This window comes from Aotus nancymaae, unplaced genomic scaffold, assembly GCF_030222135.1.
Source record: "Aotus nancymaae isolate 86718 unplaced genomic scaffold, 86718_ANA_hifiasm-v0.15.2.pri h1tg000002l, whole genome shotgun sequence".
Lineage (NCBI taxonomy): Eukaryota > Metazoa > Chordata > Mammalia > Primates > Aotidae > Aotus > Aotus nancymaae.
The window spans coordinates 30327209-30346976 of record NW_026988413.1 but is presented as its reverse complement, the minus strand read 5'-3'; the positions used below and the strand labels follow the sequence as shown (position 1 = coordinate 30346976).

The window sequence follows — 19768 nt, the reverse complement described above, 5'->3', positions numbered from 1 at the left end:
GAAATGTAATGGGGAATTACAGTGACACATTTTGATGTACTTTCAAATGGTAATCTGCATATTACATTCTCCAAAGTAAAGTTTAATTCATCATTTGTTAATTAACTCAAAGCAATTTACCTCAAACTATTGCTTGATTCTTCATAAAAGAAGCAGTTACTATGAAAAGCTACCACAGAAATCTTGAAATATTCACAAAGTCTTACACTAATAATGCCTTTTAATATAGGAATAAAAGACGATCTGCCTCATATGCACACAAATGTACAAAAACACATTCCTCAAAGAAATATTTCCTCAGAACACCAGAGCTTTCATAGAAGGAACTAAAAAAAGCAGAAGTGCCAACTAGAAAGAAGAGTTTTCCCTAGCTTTAAAACTGGAACGAAACAACTCTCAACATTTGCAAAACATTCCTTTATTATTAGAAATAAATTATTTGTATAAAAAATTGCATGCATCAGTCATTGCATTTATTTTTAGCACAACCCAGGGCTTCAATCCGGTCAGCCATTACAAGAAACAGACTCATTGTCTTATACAAGTTGAACAATGTGGGACAGGAACAGGAGTTCTCACAATCACAGAAAAATACTTACAAGAATAACATCGGACATGATTTATTTCAACAGCATTTTTTTCACAAGCTAACATTAGTTTTCCTTTTGTGATTTTTTTTAAACTGCTCATGAGTAAGCAATACTTTAGCTTGACACTTATTGGTTTTATTGTATAAAACGGGTTTCTTCACTTCCCGTTTATTGATACTTTTGGCTCATGGCTAATTTTTGTTCCTTACAAGACTGACTATTGATTTGATTGATTGTAGTCTACGGAGATCTCCAGGAGTGAATTTTTGTGGTCTCATGTTCATTGTTTAACATCATATACCACATTTCTTCAGATTGTATCATTTCCCTGTTTCAGATTGAATGATTGCTGTAGCTGATATATGTTGTCTTGGTAGAGGAAGCTGTTAAGATAAATGAGGACAAATTAAAATAGCATATAATAGTACATCATTTTGTTAATATGATTTTAAAATTCAAATCCTGTAATGACTGCTTTATAATATCCAGCTTTTACAGCATGTTACTCATTATTTTTAAACCATTCACAGTCATGCACAGCATAATGACATTTCAGGTCAACAGCAGACCACATTATATAAAGGTAGTCCCATAAGATTATAATGGAGCTGAAAATTCCTATCACCCAGTGAAGCCAGCCATCATAACATAGCACACAATTCATGTTTGTGGTTTGTTGTATAAACAAACTTCCTGTACTGCCAGTCATGAAAAAGCATAGCACATACAATTATATACAATACATAATACTAGATAATAACACACGACTGTGTTACTAGTTTAAGTATTTACTACACTATACTTTTTTTATCATTATTTTAGAGTGCACTTCTTCTACTTATACAGTATAAAGTTAACTGTACAACAGTCTCAGGCAGGTCCTTCAGGGGTATTCCAGAATAAGGCATTGCTATTACACGAGATGACAACTTCATGCGTGTTGTTACCCCTGAAGATCTTCCAGTGGAATAAGATGTGGAGGTGGAAGTGATATTGATGATCCTGACCCTGCGGAGCCCTAGGCTAGCGTGTGTGTGTGTGTGTGTGTACATCTTAGTTTTAAATACAAAAAGTTTAAAAAGTAAAATGAATAAATAAAAATAGAAAAAAGTCTATCCTTGAGTAAGGATATAAATATAGAAAATAGTTTTTATAGCTGGACAATGCGTTTGTGTTTTACGCTATTATTACAAAAGAGTCAAAATTTAAAAAGAATAAAAGGTTTATAAAGTAAAAAAGTGATCATAGGCAAAGATAGTATAATATTGAAAAAGGAAAGTTTAAAGTAAATTTAATATAGTCTAAGTGTAGAGTGTTTATAATATCTACAATACTGCCGTGTCCTAGGCCTTCACATTCAATCACCACTCATTCATTTAATGACCCAGGGCAACCTCCAATGCTACAAGCTCCATTCATAGTATGTGCCCTATCTACACATACCATTTTAATCTTATATACTCATTTTTTGCTGTATTTCTTCTATGTTTAGATATGTTTAGATACACAAATATCATTGTGTTACAATTGTGTATACAATTCAGTACAGTAACATGCTATACAGGTTTGTAGCCTAGGTAGAAGTGCTATACTATATTGCCTGGGTGTGTCATAGGCTATACCATTTGGTTTGTGTAAGTACACTGTATGATGTTTGCACAAAGAGAAAATTGCCTAACAATGCATTTCTTAGAACATGTCATTAAGCAATGCATGACTGCAGTAAAAATTAAATGACAGTAGAAATAAAAATGCTGCAGCAATTTTAATCTGTCCAAGTCAGTAGTATCATTTATAGTATATAGATATGTCATAGAAAACTAAAAATATAAAAGTGCCAATCTTTAATATTTTAGGTAAAATTTTATCTTTGCATATATGTAGAATAAAAGAACAGATCAATTATCTGTCCTACAAAATACAAAAAGTATTTTTTACTACCTAAGTCAAAGACCTTGATTCTTTGAGACTTATATAATGACCAAAAAAAATAAACGATTATAATTAGTTGTGCTATGAAAATAAATACATCTTCCACTTACAAATACACAATAATCTAAGACTTTAGAGGTGAACATGCTAAAATATCAAGTACACAGAATAGTAAATATGTGAATTGCCAATACATATTTATGGTTTGTTTTGGTTTCATCAAAAGGAGACAAATTAAGATGCTTAAGAAAATAAAGACTCAAATAAATAAATATTTAATTGTTCTATTACCAACATACTGTAAAGTAAAACTCACTATTTTAAGACCATTAGAGAGATATTATGGTAAATTTATATTCATGCCTAAACTTCTGGGGAATGTAAATCTAAATCCGAATAATTCCTTTGGATTTCTAAAAGATGTGATGCCATGAATTGCTGTCCTAAAATTCAAATGTGATATCCTATTTTTTCGTGTAATTCTGGAATGAATAATCATAAGATAAAATATATTTTAAAAAGCAAAGCATGTATGTGTTTCAAAATATGAATCCAATTCAGGATAAAACAGATTTTTAGAAAATAATTTAGTTATGGAACACTGAATAAGACTAGAAACTGTCAAGTTCCTCCTCTGAAATAACTGGCAATCAGACTCATTCCATCTTAGTATGTTACACTATTGAAGGACTAGACAAGTTCTTACCAGAGACCAAGTTCATACAAAGTTCATAACCACTAAAATTAACTCAGATAGACCTAAGAAGTGCTACTATAGATGTTTTTTATTATTTATTATTTCATTGAATATTATGAGCTTCAGCGTAAAAATAGTTGATATATCTGCTTATCTTATCTACATTGCTTACCCTTCTAGGGTATTATTATGGCACAGTGCAAAGGAAATAGACTTTATACCTGGTTTTAAATTACATTCTATTCCCTAGAAATGAGTGAAAAAAAACAATGTCACTGGGCCAGGTTATTGGGCCTCAGTTTTATCACTAGTTCAGAACCTACAATGCTGGGTTTCTGTGAGGATGAAAGCCAGAATAGATTGGGATGGAACAGCTATAGTCCAGAAAAGCCAATATAGAGCCAGCCTCCCTCCCTCCCTTCCTCTCTTCCTTCTTTCCTTTCTTCCATCCTTCTTTCTTTTCTTTCCATGAACCATGCATGAGACCTAATGGAGTACTACTTTCTAATTAACCTTTCCAGAAGATATAGTATTTGTTACATTTGATTTGGTTTGAAGTGAAACACAATGATTTTCTATGATTGCTCATTTTTACTTTTGACTTTTAATTTATATAATGCTGTCATGTGCCTCTGAATTTCCTCTAAGGAAATAAAATCTGTCCTTTAGTTCTGTTTTGGGACTTTCATATAATCGTCATAGACAAGGTGGAGAAAAATTGTCATAAGAGTTATAAAAATGACCATTAAAAGGATCATCCAACTCCTGTTCAGTATTTTCAACAATAACTAAAAATGTAGGAAATAGTTATAAAATTTGTATATAGCTAGAAAAAGAATTATGGTTGAAATAGAGTAAACAAGAGTTGAAAGAGCTTGAAAAATATAGTATTCAGAAGATGTCCATTCAACAGATGGCAGTTTGGATCAGACCATTTTTAAGGATCTTTCCAATTTTGGGGCTCTGTAGCTAATTAAAGATACTGTTTTTTGAACTTTTTTTTTTTTTTTGAGATGGAGTCTTGCTCTGTAGCCAAGCTGGAGTGTAGTGGCACAATCTTGGCTCACTGCAACCTCCGCCTCCTGGGTTCAAGCGATTCTTCCGCCTCAGCCTCCCGAGTAGCTGGGACCACAGGCGCGTACCACCAAGCCCGGCTAATTTTTGTATTTTTAGTAGAGATGGGTTTCACCATGTTGGCCAGGATGGTCTCAAGCTCTTGACCTCGTGATCCACCTGCCTTGGCCTCCCAAAGTGCTGTGATTACAGGCGTGAGCCACTGCGCCCAGCTTTTTGAACTTTTAAATGTGGTTTCTAGGAAGAAAAAATGGTAGAATTCCATTGAGAATTGAGAATAAAATTCACAAAAGGAGAGTAATGCCAATTTTTCTATTGGTTAGAAAAGGAAGTGTAAGGCTCTGGAAACAGATGATTTGGTCAACATGAAAGTGACGATAAGGGGCAAACTTTGTGGGTGGCAGATACCTCCCAAGAATCTTTATCGCAGAAGTATTAGAGAACGAAATGAATCAGAGACGTACAGATGAGTTCATAGGGAGATTTTTTTTCCAGTGTTTTTTTCACAGTGATGAATATGCTTATATGAAAATCAGCTTTTGAGTACAACAACAGTAAATTTCCTTGTGTGCACCACACTGTGTTCACAAGCTAGAAAAAACAAATCTACCTGCAGCAGCTGTTTTCATGAATTATTCATGAGCATAGCTTAAGGAATACTATGTACAGCATTTGTTGATTGAGTACAGTTGGCAAAATTCATATGTATCAACTTTGTTTCTAACTCCCTTACACTCTGTTATGAAATAACACTTGACCTTTTTTTTCTAAATATAAAATATAGTCTGCAAATTCAGCAATTAACACGGTACTCATTGGTTTCCCATCCAGCTTCCTATTACTTATATTTATTCTGTGTAGATTTTAAAGCTTTAACATCTTGAACACAAATCTACCCTTTCATTGTAGAATGACCATGTGACTGAAAAAAGGTTAAAAATGGTGATTTGGAGTAGGATTGTGGAAGGATGTGTGAAGATGTCATATATCTTTCTCTCTTGAATGAATACACTGTAATCACTTTACTTGGGCCCAACTTACTGAAACCTAAACTACTCCTATAAAAGATCAATGCACTAAAATCTCCCAAGTACAACTAAATCTTTTTTCTGGTAGTAATTGATATTATCTTGATTCACTTCTTGACTTTCCTTCACCTCCTAAAAGTGAGCATCTGATTCCTCCAGAATATTATAGGCTTACCCTCCAAATAGGCCTTGTGTTTGCAATCTTTCATTCTCATTTTAAGAAAATGGAGAAATACATGCATGCTATATAATTTCCATTTCAACATTAACAGAAAATAACCAAAGGAAAACAGTGCGAGATTCACTTCAATAATATGAGGTTAGTTCTATCAATACTGAGAATTTTCTTTTGCAGGGCATCTATTTATTCTTTAAAGTGGTGAAAACGTTATTAGATTTTTTCCCCACCACTTTCCAAAGGTGAGTCTGGATGACTGGTATTTATTTCACTATAAGTTTGGTTCCTTTATTTGGCAACTATATTTTATAAAGTTTCTGGATTGCTGCTAAAAAAAAAAAAGAAAAGAAAAACAGGTACAACAATAGACTCTGGTGAGTCATACTGAGAAGTACCAGTGTTCAAATTATATCACTGGCCAACAGCAGTTTATTGGCATCCTATAATAGGTTTTAACTTCCTACCTGATGCTCTCAAAGTAGGAAAAAGATGAAATTTTCCCTCAAATCACAAGCATTCTACTTTGATGCCTTTAATGGCAGTTATAGTATACCTTTTGCTAAGAGCTGAAATAGGTTTATTATTAGTAAATTGCTTCCCTACACTCAGAGATGATTGATTGTAATGATTTGTTCCTAAAGCCCATCCTTACCTTGCCTTCTCATATTTCTTACTTCACAAGGTTTCATGTTTGCAGAAAGGTGAATATGTGGAGGGTGTTTATAAAATTCTTGTAAGGTTCATTTCTCTACAAGTGACTAAATTTGGTATCAGTGACCTGAAGGTAATCTTTTTAGAGCCAATCTGGCTAATAATTCCAGATAAGCTGATAGTAACTGAAACCAGTATGTCTAATTAAGCAATGCTAATCAACTACCACAGGGTAGTTCTGTGTATGGTACCTTGAGGTAGACAATGCTCATCTAGAAATCTTGATACAAAAGGTTTATAAATCTAATGTAGATCATGAGTTGCTATAATAATTAAACCAAATAAAATTAATTCTTAGTTTTTTTTTGAATTTAGTGTCAAAAGTATGGAGCGTGGAGGATACAGACTGGTGGATGAATATGAGAGGAAGAGAATATTTTTGCATAAAATTTTGTCCTTAATTACTGAATACTTGGCCAGGTGTGGTAACTCACACCTGTAATCCCAGCATTTTGGGGGGCTTAGGTGGGAGGATCACTTGAGCCTAAGAGTTAGAGACCAGCCTGGGCAACATAATGAGACCCTGTCTCTACAAAATAAATAAACAAAATTAGCTGGGCATGGTGGCACGTGACTACAGTCCAAGATATTTGGAAGGCTGAGGTGGGAGGATGACTTGAGCCCAGGAGGTAGAGGCTTCAGTGAGCCTAGATCACAACACTGCACTCCAGCCTGGACAACAAAGCAAGTACCTGTTTCAAACAGAAAACAAAACAAAACAAAACAAAACAAATATTGAATACCTATGTTATATTCCAAAAGACTGGAAGCCATTCTTTTTTTTTTTTTAAATTCATCTGTAGAACCTAGTAAGGAAAGGTTGTCATGTTTATCATACTAAGCTTTCTGGTATTTTACTATACAAATCTTCAATCTATTTGCCACTCTTTCATAGATAACAAGATGGACCTCAATAGAGCCATTAAATTCTACTGGCTGAGCTCAGGTTCCTGTGTCTTGTTACCACGTGCTTCTTTCTGGGTGGACTATAGAGAAGAAAATAGGTGGAGAAAAGAAAAATGGAAAAGTGGTTGTAGAAAAGATTCTATTTCCAGGGTCATGAAGCTTTTGAAGAACTGTAGGTCGGGCACGGTGGCTCATGCCTGTAATCCCAGCACTTTGGGAGGCCAAAGCGGATCACGAGAGTCAGGAGTTTGAGACCAGCCTGTCCAATATGGTGAAACCCCACCTCTACTAAAAAATACAAAAATTAGCCAGGTATGGTGGCGTGTGCCTGTAGTCCCAGCTACTCAGGAGGCTGAGGCAGGAGAATTGCTTGAACCCAAGAGGTGGAGGTTGCAGTGAGATGAGATGAAGCCACTGCTCTCTAGCCTGGGCGACAGAGTAAGACTTTGTCTCAAAAAAAAAAAAAGTAGAAAAACTTCAATTATCTTAATATAGCCAAGAAGGGAAGTCAAGGGAAGCACTTGGGAAGCCAAGGAAAGGGGACCACTTGGGAGAAACAAGTATTAACTGTGACTTAACTAAACATATTGGCTAACTAGAGTTCTCATGTCCCTAAAGGCACAAATAACATCATTTATTTGTGTCAGATATGTAGTAGCATATTCCATAAATAACAGTAAACTATTGATACTATAAAAAGGAGCCGATATTGAACAATAAAAATTGTGGAATCATTTCTAAGCACTAAAAGATACATTTTGTACAAAGAAGATGCTTTCAAATATCAAGCTTTGTAATGCTTCAAAATAAAGATCTGAATGTCATGCTTTGTAAAAGAGATTTCTGAGCAAGTTTGTACTCTGTAGAACAGCCACTTGTCTTGAGACCATTTGTTTTTAGCCAAATGGTTCTAAATGTGATGGTGTCACGGTATGTGGGTACCACCATGGCCCTGAAAACATGTAGTACAATCCCCAAGACTAGGAGAAGAATGTTCAACGTACATCTATTAGGAAGTGCTCCCGCTCTTGACCATCGGAAAGTCTACAGATGACTTACTGTTGGTTTCAAGACTCTCACAGAGTTCACTTTTCACCTCGCCATTTGGTCTGTCATTTCCTTTTTGGATCAGTTTGCTTTGCATGGTGGCAGCTGTCACCACAGCCTTGAAGCTCCTCTTGCGTTTTTGAACATTCTGTTCTGGATGAAAAATTATAATATAAACCTTGGGCATATAGAGCATGCCCAGAGACACTGAAGCACTTAAACTCATGGAGACAGTAAGTGTTGTTGTCTGGATGTACATCTGAGGGGGGAAAAAAAAAAAAGAATCACTGTTGGTAAGCCTAACAGTAGGAGATAAAGCAAATAACGTACTATTTTCCAGCTAATTGTTCCAGTTTCTCTGCTAAAGGCATATTAAAAGGCACTTATTGAAATTGTCCTTAATTATAGTCAAGCATTCCTGTATCTTAACCTGCAAATGTAGATGAGTAAGGTTTTTTTTTTAATTGGACCCAATTTTTAAAAATAAAAATACAAACAACCAAGCCGGTGGAGCTTATTCTCCCTTTTAGACTGTAAATAAACACACCTAAGGAAGGAGACAAAACCAGTCTGGCAAAACACTAACACTTAATGCCACACAGACTACCTTTAGAAGGTTCTAGTGGTCCAAGTGTTGTTTTAGCAATAAGTTTAACCCAGAAGGTAAACTATATACAGTAAAAATAGAGTGGGAGTGCAACATTCTAGAACATCGGTATTACACACCAGTGCTTGAATAATGCTAGTGGTTGCATCTTCACATCATTAATAATTCCAACTACCAAATATAATAAATCACAAGCATGTCATAAGGGCTTGATATTTTTTAACAGTCCCTCTAAAGAACACTTTCAGAGGGTTCTCAGTGATCACGTCATATCAAAGTAAGTCAGGTGCTTTTACAAAATATGTAATACCTCCTTCCTCTAAGATACATGCACTGGGGATATGGTCCCGGTCTCTGCATTCTGAAATTCTCCCCTTGTGCTCATTGTTCGTCCTATCCTATGGAAATTGACTTACAGAGAGAGATCTCTCTGGAAGGTTTTTCTTTCTACAACCTAGAGGTTAAGAATCTGAAAAAAAAAAACAAAGCTAAAATCACTGCTTTGCCTTTTGTTGTTGTTGTTGTTATGGTATTGAAGCAGAAACAACAGTATTTTATTCTTTAAAAACAGAAACAAAAACCTTTCATCTGGTTCCATTTTTCATGTCTTGAGCTCAAAATATATTTTCCCCTAAATAACTTGGGATACTGAGGCCACAGGGAAACCACATCTTAAGACTGTGAAGAGATTCCCTTTGTCATATCTATGATCCTTGTTAATAGATCTGTTCACTCTATTTACATCTCTGAATATGATCCTGATTAGTTGGATTTTTAAAAATATGTCTTAATCTGTTAGTCCGGCTAAAATGTATGGTACTAGTTAGATTTCATCTGGCAATCCTCAAGACCAAACTGATTGTGCCCTTTTTAATGAAGGATCAAGAAAACCATTTGCCCTCAAGGGTAAATAAGTGAATCAGCATTAGTGTTGCCTTTTCCTAGAGGAGAAGGTTTCTCTTAACAGATGGCAAAACCTTGAGGTAAAGAACTGTCCAAACCATGAGCAGGATGTGAGGCACAAGTTAAGAGACTGTCTTTGGATATGAAATCATACCATGCAGATTGCTGAATTTACTGTCCAATTCATTTACCACTAAGGCTGTCCTTGCATAAGAGCCCATTGTAAGTCCGGAAAACCCTTTAACAAGATTTACTACAAAGTTTACAAGATTACTACAATTAAGAACATCCCAATGAAATAAGAATATGTACCTTTACAGCTCATAAATCTCCCTAAGCTTTGCCATCTACTTTTAAGCAACCTATTGTTGTAAACATTCCTAAGCTTCTCATGTGTTGGTTAATCTTCTTTGAGTTCCTGTTTTGCAGCTAGCATTGCTGCAAAAACCCACACAGAAAATGGACTACATAGAAACGATATAAAGGGAAGAAAAGAATGTGGCAAAGTAAAAACCACACCCATATATGTTCCAAAGACACTCAAATAGAAAACAATCAGTTTTGTCCCAGTCAGACCCTGCCAAGTCAATTTAGCCTTAAAACAAACTAACAGATCCTGGAGAAACAGCCATAAAATTATGGGAACACCTAATTGATTAGTTGGATTTTTAAAATGTGCCTTATTCTGTTAGTCTTGCTAACATCTACAGTACTAGTCCAAATAGTGCAAAAGTATTTTTGTATTAAACATCCTATACATTTTCTCTGCTACCAAGAATATAAATGATAATAGCCGTATCTTATTTGGAATAATTTCTGCAATACATAGTAAATTTAATCCTGCTAAATATTAGGCATGAAGAAGACTCTGGAATGCTGGCTTCCTCATTAAATACATTACTGTACTCTATCCTTTTGGCAAGCCAATGCAACGAAAGATGTAATAAACACAGACATTAGAATTAAATAGTACTATGGTTAGTATAGCAAGCTCTTCATTAGACACTATACTTTCAAATTATTCCAAAACGCTGATCTTAATTATGTACTTTCTTAAAACAGCTTCTGAAAAATTTTAATGTGAGTTTAATACAGGAAAATCATCTAACAAAATCCTTAGCAAACTAACACAGGAATAGAAAACTAAATACTGCATGTTCTCACTTAACAAGTGGGAGCTAAATGATGAGAACACACGGAGACACAGAGGGGAACAGCACACACTGGGGCCTTTTGGAGGGTGGAGGGTGGGAGGAGGGAGAGGATCAGGAAAAATAACTAATGGGTACTAGGTTTAATACATGGGTGATAAAATAATCTGTACAACAAACCCCCAAGACACAAGTTTACTTATATAACAAACCTGCACTTGTATCCCTGAACTTAAAGTAAAAGTCAAAAAAAATCCACAAAATCATACCCTAAAGTCTACACAACCTTACAGTGGCTTAGCATTTGTTACAGGGCCATGGATTAGGTATGATTAGACTGAGGTTTTTAACTTCATCTTTGAAAAAGTCATATATGTCATAACCTCAATGAAAGCAGTAACAGAAAAACAAGCAAAGAAATATAAATGCCACCTACTGTCATTCTAGAGAAATTAAATCCTTAATAGCATGGATTATAGGATTCCGATTATCTCCCATATTTAATAAGAAGTTGAGAGATTATATTTAACATTTGAAAATAAGCACTTGATTTTTAAAAATGCAGGGATTTTTTAATACCTATAGAAAATTCTAATTACTTGAGCCATACAGGGAAGGAATATGTTCCAGTAGACCTGGGTATAAATTCTAGAACCACCACTTATGTATATTTTTTTAAAAGACAAAGTTTACAAAGAAATTCTAGAGTTACTTTCTGGGTGATAAAAGCCCCCAAACCAACCTACCAGGCTACACTCCAAACTAATCAATCTTCCCTGGTAATTGGACAAATATGTTATCTTATTTTCTTCTCTGAACACTAAGTTCTTATCTATGTCATGGGGTGGGGTGGTTTGGGGTAATACTTTTCTCATAGAGGAGTTACAGGGTAGAATATTTTTAAAATCTCTTATAGATAGAAGATAGCTCAAGAAAGATTCTTTACATCATTCCTACAACTTTGCATCTAAAAAGATGCTAACAAAGTATCCTTCCAGGAGTATAGGACAAAAGAAGGACTTATTAGACACTTATTCAAAGCAGACAATTTTGTTTAGCAAAAAGCTGATAGCCAGGCTCTGACTATATGATGTAGAGGAAAAGCCCTTTGTAATCTCACTTCAAAGTAGGCAGAATAAAATTTTGTCCAAATCTAAGCTCAAGACTATATTCACTGTCTGGGCCACATTCTTAGAATAATATAACAGCCCTTTATCTTCAAAGTTACAGCTCACCAGAATGCAGGAGGGGACTGTATTAACTCCCACCAACCCACAAAAATTCAAGAGATGCTAGCAATGAGACTGGATATGTTAATAATAATCTTCTCTTTTCCAGCCTTTTTCTTATGTGCTCCCTCCTGGCCCTGTCACTCCAAAATACTAACACCCAGAGGATGGGGACTATCTTTTCTATCACACACACTGATGGCTTGTTACTTACTCTGCCTCCATGCCCCACAGACATTTTGAACCTGAAGCAGTCAGATGAACTGAAGCAGATTTAAGCAATCTCTAGATAAGCCAGGGTTGAGCTGTGAAAATGGAGCATACTAATATGAAATCTTTTCTGGGACCTATTACAGTTCCCTCTTCAAACTCTGAATAGGTCATCTGTACATATCCAAGGTCTACTCAATGTAGGTCATGATCGGGAATTATTAAAGACTCCAGGAAGAGTGAGGAGGGAGGAGATTATATTTTACCAGGATAAAGGTCAGTCTTTTGCTTTCAGCCAGCTACCAGTGCACAGACGCCACAGACTCTGACATCCAACCTGGTATGTTTGGAACCTCTTAGTAACTAAGGTAAACTATTATGTAACCTAACACTCAAGGCAACTTTATGCCACATGATAAGAAACAGATTCAGTATTTATTCCCAAATATTTCTGTTTTGCACTCAACGGTTTACTCTTACCACTCCGTTATAGTCACCAGGTTCTATATGGCTGCTTTGCATGCTGCTTGACTGGTTAGAAAACTATGCTAACACTGATGGCTGTCTTTCTCTGCTCCTGTTTCTACTTCTCGTCTGCGTGTCTGCCAAAGTGAAACTTGCATCAAAAAATGGGTTTCCTTTCACTTTTTAGCAGCCAATAAACTTCAAAATTTCATTTACTACTAGAAGTGATTATTTTTTTTAAAGATATAGAGAAACTGGAGTTGCCCTGTGGGTGCTAACAGCCCAAATCAGTCTATCATGCAAAAGTTCAAACTCTTATAAAATTCCCCTAGCAACTGAAAATTGCAAAAACTAGAGGCAACCATTCAGTTTTTTTGGCCGAGCCTGGAACCATGACCAAGCTCATATCAAACCTTTGTATGATTGTTCCTGTCTCGTTTACATTAAATATCTTCCTCGCTTCATTGCTTAGTCCTTCTCTGTCTCTTACTCTCTTGCTGATCATATTTGGAATTATACCCTTAAACTAAGACAAGCTTCATGGGTGTGTACTTGTACACAGGACCCTGTACTAGAAAGACCTCATGCTTGGTTTAATGCTCTGCTGTTACTGTTTTGAAATCAGTAATCAGTAATAATTGGTGAAGAAAGAACTCCTGCATTTTCATTTCTTATGGGCTCCACAAATTATGTAGCTAGTCCTCTTTTAAAAATCACGTATATTTTGACAAATTCCAGGCTTTTCTTAAGAAATGCATTTGTCTTTTGAGTCATTCCTTTCGGTGTCTGACAGCATCTGAAATTTAACGCCTCTGATTCCCAACCTTCATCCCTAAACTTGATCTCTCAGTGGTCTCCCCTATCTCATTAATTCCATGCTTCTAGATCTTGAGGGAGAGGGTGGGAAGGGAACTCGAAATTGTCTTTTACTTCTTTTTTATACTCCCACCCTATTTATGACCAAATCCTATTGATTCTCCTACCTTCAAAATTTGCTCAGAATGTCTCAGAACGTCTCCACTGGTGTAGCATCGCTTAGAGCCATCATGATCTCTCATTGGATCAGTACTGTAGCTGTCCTAGTGTTCCCTTTCCTGCTGCCCTTGCTCTCTTCTGTTTGAGCATTTGATTGATCCTAACACAGAAGCTACAATAATCCCATTATTCTTAAACCAAATTTGGTCACTCCTACTCTCCAGTGACTTCTCATTGATGGTATCTTTACAATGGTCCACAAGATCCTCTGAGAACTCCTCTGGCTTCACGCATTTTTCTTTTCTTTCTTTCTTTCTTTTTTTTTTTTTTAACTCATTCTCTTCTACCCATACTGGCTCCCTGGCTGATCTTGGAACATACCAAGCATGCTTCTACTTTCAGACTTTGATATCTGGTGGCATGCTTCTTCACTGCCTTCAGTTCTTTACTGAAATGCCCCAGCTTAGTGAGACCTTTCCTGAACACCGCATTGAAAACTGTAACCCCCAGCCTCCTACCAGCATTCCTAGCTTTATCACACTCTTTAGTATCTAATATATTATATTCTAAAAGTCTATATATTTTACTTCCTTAATGCATGTGTTATCAATTTCCCTTAGCTAGAATAAAAATTCCATGAATGTTGAGAATTTTACCTGTGTCATTCATGGCTGTAAACTTTCTGAATAACAGACATTTTCTGTAATCTTTTGAGTTAGTATGGGTCCATACTCACAAATTTGGGTTTTAAGAAACATAATCCATGTAGTTTTAAGCAGGAAAAAAAAAAGACCAGATACTAAAACAAGAGAATATGAGAAAACTAGAGGATTCCATTGCCTTTCATAGCGACCTCTAGGCTGAGATAGAAACGCAACCTTGGGCAGATAAACATAATGCCTTTTAAACAGTAAATTTGGTAATAATGGGCCATTTGGCTCTAGATGAGCAATGAAGAGCATAATTTAAAGTCAGTGATTTTGGGAATATGAGACCTCTGAACTCTGCCCTTAATACATCCCCAGGTTAACTGTGTAACTGAGGGTAAGGCACCCACACTACTTCTAAGCTTTCATAGACCTGAATCAAAAGACTTAGTGAGACAACATATATAAACACTGGCTCACTGCCTGGTATATAGTAATTAATAAAGGATAGGTCTTACTGTCATTACTTAACCTTGACAACCTGTTCTCCATTCGTCTTCATTTTTCACACTAGAAACACTTAACACTACTTCTTTCTCAAAACCAGCTTCAAGACTTTTAGGCTTTATAACAGAAACACACACACACACACGCACACGCACACACACACGAATACAAGCAAAAAGATTTATTCATAAGGAAATAAACTTTATGTTTGTGTGAAACTTTAGAGTCACCACAGCAAAGAATTATAGTCCAGTTTTACTCTGGGAAAAATCACCGTCCTGAGTATTGTGTTTCTCCTGTCAGGTAGAAATCACAGTACTGCTGACCCAGCAGCAGGTCAGATACACTGCACTGTGTTTTCATTAGTGGAGGTGGAGAACAGTTGTCTGTAATCCATTTGCAGTCACTTATCACATCCCCTTTTGGCTTAAGACACATATTTGCAAAATGAAGAGTCAAATCAAAGACTATCAATGAAGAATTTTGAATGAAGACTATAGATGCAGAGCAGGGCTTGTTCTGTCTTCTACGAGGTCTGTCTGAACCCTCCACCTTGGAATGATTGGGAGTGGTGGAAACCAGCTGAAGAGAATGATACAGCATCAACCAACAAGCAGAATATCAGCTTCTCTAAGGATAGGAGAGAACCATGTAAGGAAGCTCAAGATTTGTTAAAGAACAAAAAACATATATCTGATTTATAAGAACTGTAATTAAACATAAGTGATCTTTAATATTTGGATTAGTAAATAATTTGATTTTATTACAGTGTGATAGAAATTTTAAAAACTAAATTTTTCAAAGTATGGCATTATTAAATAAAATGTCTTTAATTTTCAATTATTATACATAATACATATAATTACTATATATTATATATTCAATTATTGTATATTATATATTATTATATATGATAATTATTTACAGAACTAAAATAATCAAACAGTGATGTTGCATTTTCTACTGGGATACGTATATGAAAATGAATATGAAGTATCTACTCAGATATGTTTTTCCTTCTTTAACAGGTCTTGAGCTTCCTTACATGGTTCTATTCCTTATTAATTTCTCCTTTGCAGGTATTGTTGTCCATGTTTTCCTTCACGGATTTCTGCTTCTCTGACACCTTTCGGCCCTTTATCATGGCAGCAGCATGGTCAGAACTGAAAATAAGAGTAATGGGGATGTCTTTAATTGTTATAATTTGAACAGCTATCAAAATGTAACACAATATTTTCAGGGAGAGAACAAACAAAACTATAAATTAGTTTAGAAAAAAGCAAGGAAGAGGAAACAATTGCTTCAGGAACAAAATTTATCTCTGAACTATATTTTAAAGTATCTCTATCTCTGTCTATAGTTCTAGAAGCCAGGAAAAAAGAAAATATGTTGAATCCTATATTTACCACTGCCTAGAGATGGAAGCTTTGCTAGAATTTAAATTTTAGGCTAAATAATAAATTCAGGTTGTGTTATCTAAGGAAATGTCTTAAAATTATGAAAATGATTTCAACTGTAGTTTTGTGAAAGGCACTAAATCTTGGTCAAATGGATATTTTCTCTATATCCCTTTTTAAAGACAAAATAATTGATTAAGTAACTCAGTGCAGGTGATTTTGTGGAGGCATATGATATTTTAAAAGTGCTATTTTTTTTTTTCTGGTGATATCCCTTAATACAGGAAGAACCAAGCATAATGGTGTTATGGGCTGAATCGTGTCTCCTACAAAATTTGTATTTTGAAGACCTAAACCCTAGTACCTCAGAATGTGACTGCATTTGAAGATGGGGTCTTTAAAGAGGTAATTAAGTTACAGTCCGGTCATTTTGGTGATCTCTAATCCTATATGACTGATATGCTTATAAGAAGAAAAAATCAGGACACAAGACACACAGAGGGAAGATCATGTGATAACACAGAGAAAAGATGGCCGTCTACGAGCCATGGAGGGAGGCCTCAGAAGAAACCAACCTTGTTGACACCTTGATCTCAGACTTCTTGCATTCAACCCTATGAGAATATCAACTTCTGCTGTTTAAGCCACCCTGTGTGTGATATTTAGTTATGGTAGCCCTGGAAAACTAACATGAATGGGGAGTTAAAATCACTGAAAAAGTTCTGAAAATTCTGTGATAGCAATTGGTTGTGGTTAAACATATCAATAGAATCTCAAAGATGTTTGATATTGATTAAAATGATCAGTTTAGATACTGTACAATAACGATATCCATAACATCTATCAATTATTGAGGATCAGGTACAGCATTATGCTGAAACTTTTATGCATTTACTTAACCCCTCACAGTAATCCTGTAAGGTAAGAATGAATAAGTCTGTTTTTGAGAATTACACAGTCACGAAGAAGTCATTTTTGAGACACAGTCATTTTTGAAAAGTCATACAACACATGAAAATGAAGTGCAGATTCAAACTGAGGTTTCTCTAACTTGAAAGCCCATATCCTTGCCACACACCATATGGCCCCCATAAATACACAGAGAAGTGAAAGAGCAGGATTAATATGACTTGAGTCCTCTCCAAATCAGAAAAGCATCCTTTTTCTAATAGATTTAGGCCAAATTTCTTATAAATAATAGAGGCACAGTTAAAGCACTTCAATTAATATTTAGTTGTGCATTTAGAGGGTTTTTGCTGTTATTAATCAGCTTAATTCTTCATAAATAAAAACCTCATGTGGATCCTAGAGCAGCTCTGGGTTTCTTATAATTATATCTTGTTAACGTTGACAAAACAATCTAGCTGAGAATATGGGCCTGAAGAGCTGGATATGTTAATCTTTTAAATTATGATGTTTAGCATTGAGTTTGCACTGGGCTGGAAGAGAAAAGTGCCTGATGAACCACTGGCAACCAGAAGGAACTCGGATTCCCTACATTAAGACAAATTGCCAGCACAGTGTTGCTGCATGGGCATCGTTCCATCTCTACAACACCAGAGTCAGGCTATTGACAACACAGCAGGCAGCCAAACTGGGATTCAAATACAGATGAACTGACAACCAAGAATTAGCGAATACTTAGGGAGAACCAAGACACTTTACAAAGATAATAATATAAACACACAAAAATAGATCCAATAGAGCTAAAGAAGATCATGCCATTGCACTCCAGCCTGGGCGACAGAGCAAGACTCTGTCTCAAAAAAAAAAAAAGATCATGAGGGCAGAGGCAAGGAGAAGAGGCTGGGGATATAGAGGAGTTGTGGTTGTGGGTCAGCAATTACAAAGTACACTGAAATGGATTTACAGTCTTCTCTTCTAAAATATTACCTTGCTGCTGTTTGAAAGGAAGAAAATTATGGAGAGTGTCTTTTTCCAAAGTGCTGATAAAACTAATCACAGTGGCAATGTGAGGCTCCACTCACTCCTTATCCGTGGACTGTCTCTGGGGAGCTTGGATATTTACTAAGATTGACCCCTTTACTAAGGACAGCCCTGTGATAAAGTGAGTTGAGAAAGATGTAAAGGAAACTCTATCTGAAAGGGAGGTAAGCATAAGAAAACTAACCACTTCCAACTCAGCCTCAAAGACTCAGAACCCTTTCTGTGTTCCAGACCTTGGTAAATGACATCTTTCACAACTCAAGGATCATGACCTGCTATGATTCAGCCATATTTTTACTTACTTTTGTCATGTCTGTGTAGATCCTGATAGCCTTAGACTTATCACAACTCTGAGACACTCTATAGAGGGATGTTCCTGGGTATAAGGAAATATTATTGCTAGGACTGATGTCTCCAGAAGACTCATATGAAGGTCAAAGTAGCCAGGTTTCAAGAGAGGAAAATTCTCAGACATGACATTTAGAACTTTGTATAGTTGGTCACTATCATGTCTGATATAGACACATGGGTCTGCTTGGATACTAGCTATGGCTGAAGCACTCCAGAGAATTAAAACTTTATCCATACATATGGTGATCTCTCCAAGTCACTACACCTAGCCAAGGTGAAGCATGCTGCTAATATCAGACCAGTGATCTGCTACAATGTATACTGATCACGCAAATTGGCTATAAGAACCACATGTTGAAAATTCAATTATTTGTGATAATGACAGCTTTCAGAAAAGACAAAATCATTTAAAATAAGGCCAAAACCTTGAAACATCACAGCCTAAAAAATTGTAGGTCTCCAATAACAACAAGTGAAAGGTGGAGAATGCTCTAGATCACAGACAAAAAGTCCTCTTCTTGCACATTATTCCATAAGCTCTGTGATGTAGAAGAGAGCTTGGCTGTTGCACAATCTTAGCTAAGGCTGAAAATCCTCACCAGCTTTAGCAGAGGCATTACTCTGAGTAAAGCAGCTACAGGGCTTTAAGATTATTACCATGACCAGGTACCTGAAAGAGCTAAATACAAGACAGTGAAGGAGAAAAGCCTTACGTACAATTTTCAATGAGAAACTAGCCCAAAGCTCCTCCAACAACAGTTTGAGACTAGGACCATTTCATGGCAGTCATCACTTTTGCTGGTATTCCCGCAACTGACGTAAGTTCTTAGAACAAGAGAGTTGTGAAGTATGAGCTAGAACCAAGAAACTTGTAAAGTATATTTTAGAGCCAAAAGTCAATCAGAAGCCCTAGGCATCTATATCTCCTAGGACAATGAACTCAGATGTCATTTCAACTATCCCTCTTTTCAATAAGCATGGTGCCCTATGCTACTAGCTTTATTGGCTTCATTGATGTTCTGGGTTAAGATGACCTATTTTGCCCCCTTTCAGATTAACTGGACAACCTTCTTAGATCCTGAATAGTCCTTAAGTCATTAGCAGGCTGACTGAGTCTTCTCCTACTGAAGCCCTGTGTTCTGTTGAGAATAAGGGCAGCAGATTACCCTCGAATCATCAGCCAGCTCCCAAAGGGATGCAGCTCAGACACAATATT

General features: G+C 36.0%; 1 protein-coding gene across 3 annotated transcripts in view; it reads right to left on the bottom strand.

Annotated features, from left to right (window-relative positions):
- Positions 1-398: 398 nt before the first annotated feature.
- GRM8 (glutamate metabotropic receptor 8) overlaps positions 399-19768 on the bottom strand; it is a 798631-nt gene continuing 779261 nt past the window's right edge. For 2 of the 3 annotated variants that reach the window (XM_012474107.2, XM_012474108.2), the window contains exons 10-11: positions 8176-8422; positions 399-973 (exon numbers count right to left, since the gene is read on the bottom strand). In XM_012474107.2, coding sequence (XP_012329530.1) covers positions 924-973; positions 8176-8422 — 297 coding nt within the window. In that variant the 3' untranslated portion in view covers positions 399-923. Of the gene's footprint in view, positions 974-8120; positions 8423-19768 lie in introns of all 3 variants that reach the window. The other variant, XM_064373706.1, reaches the window with a different exon arrangement.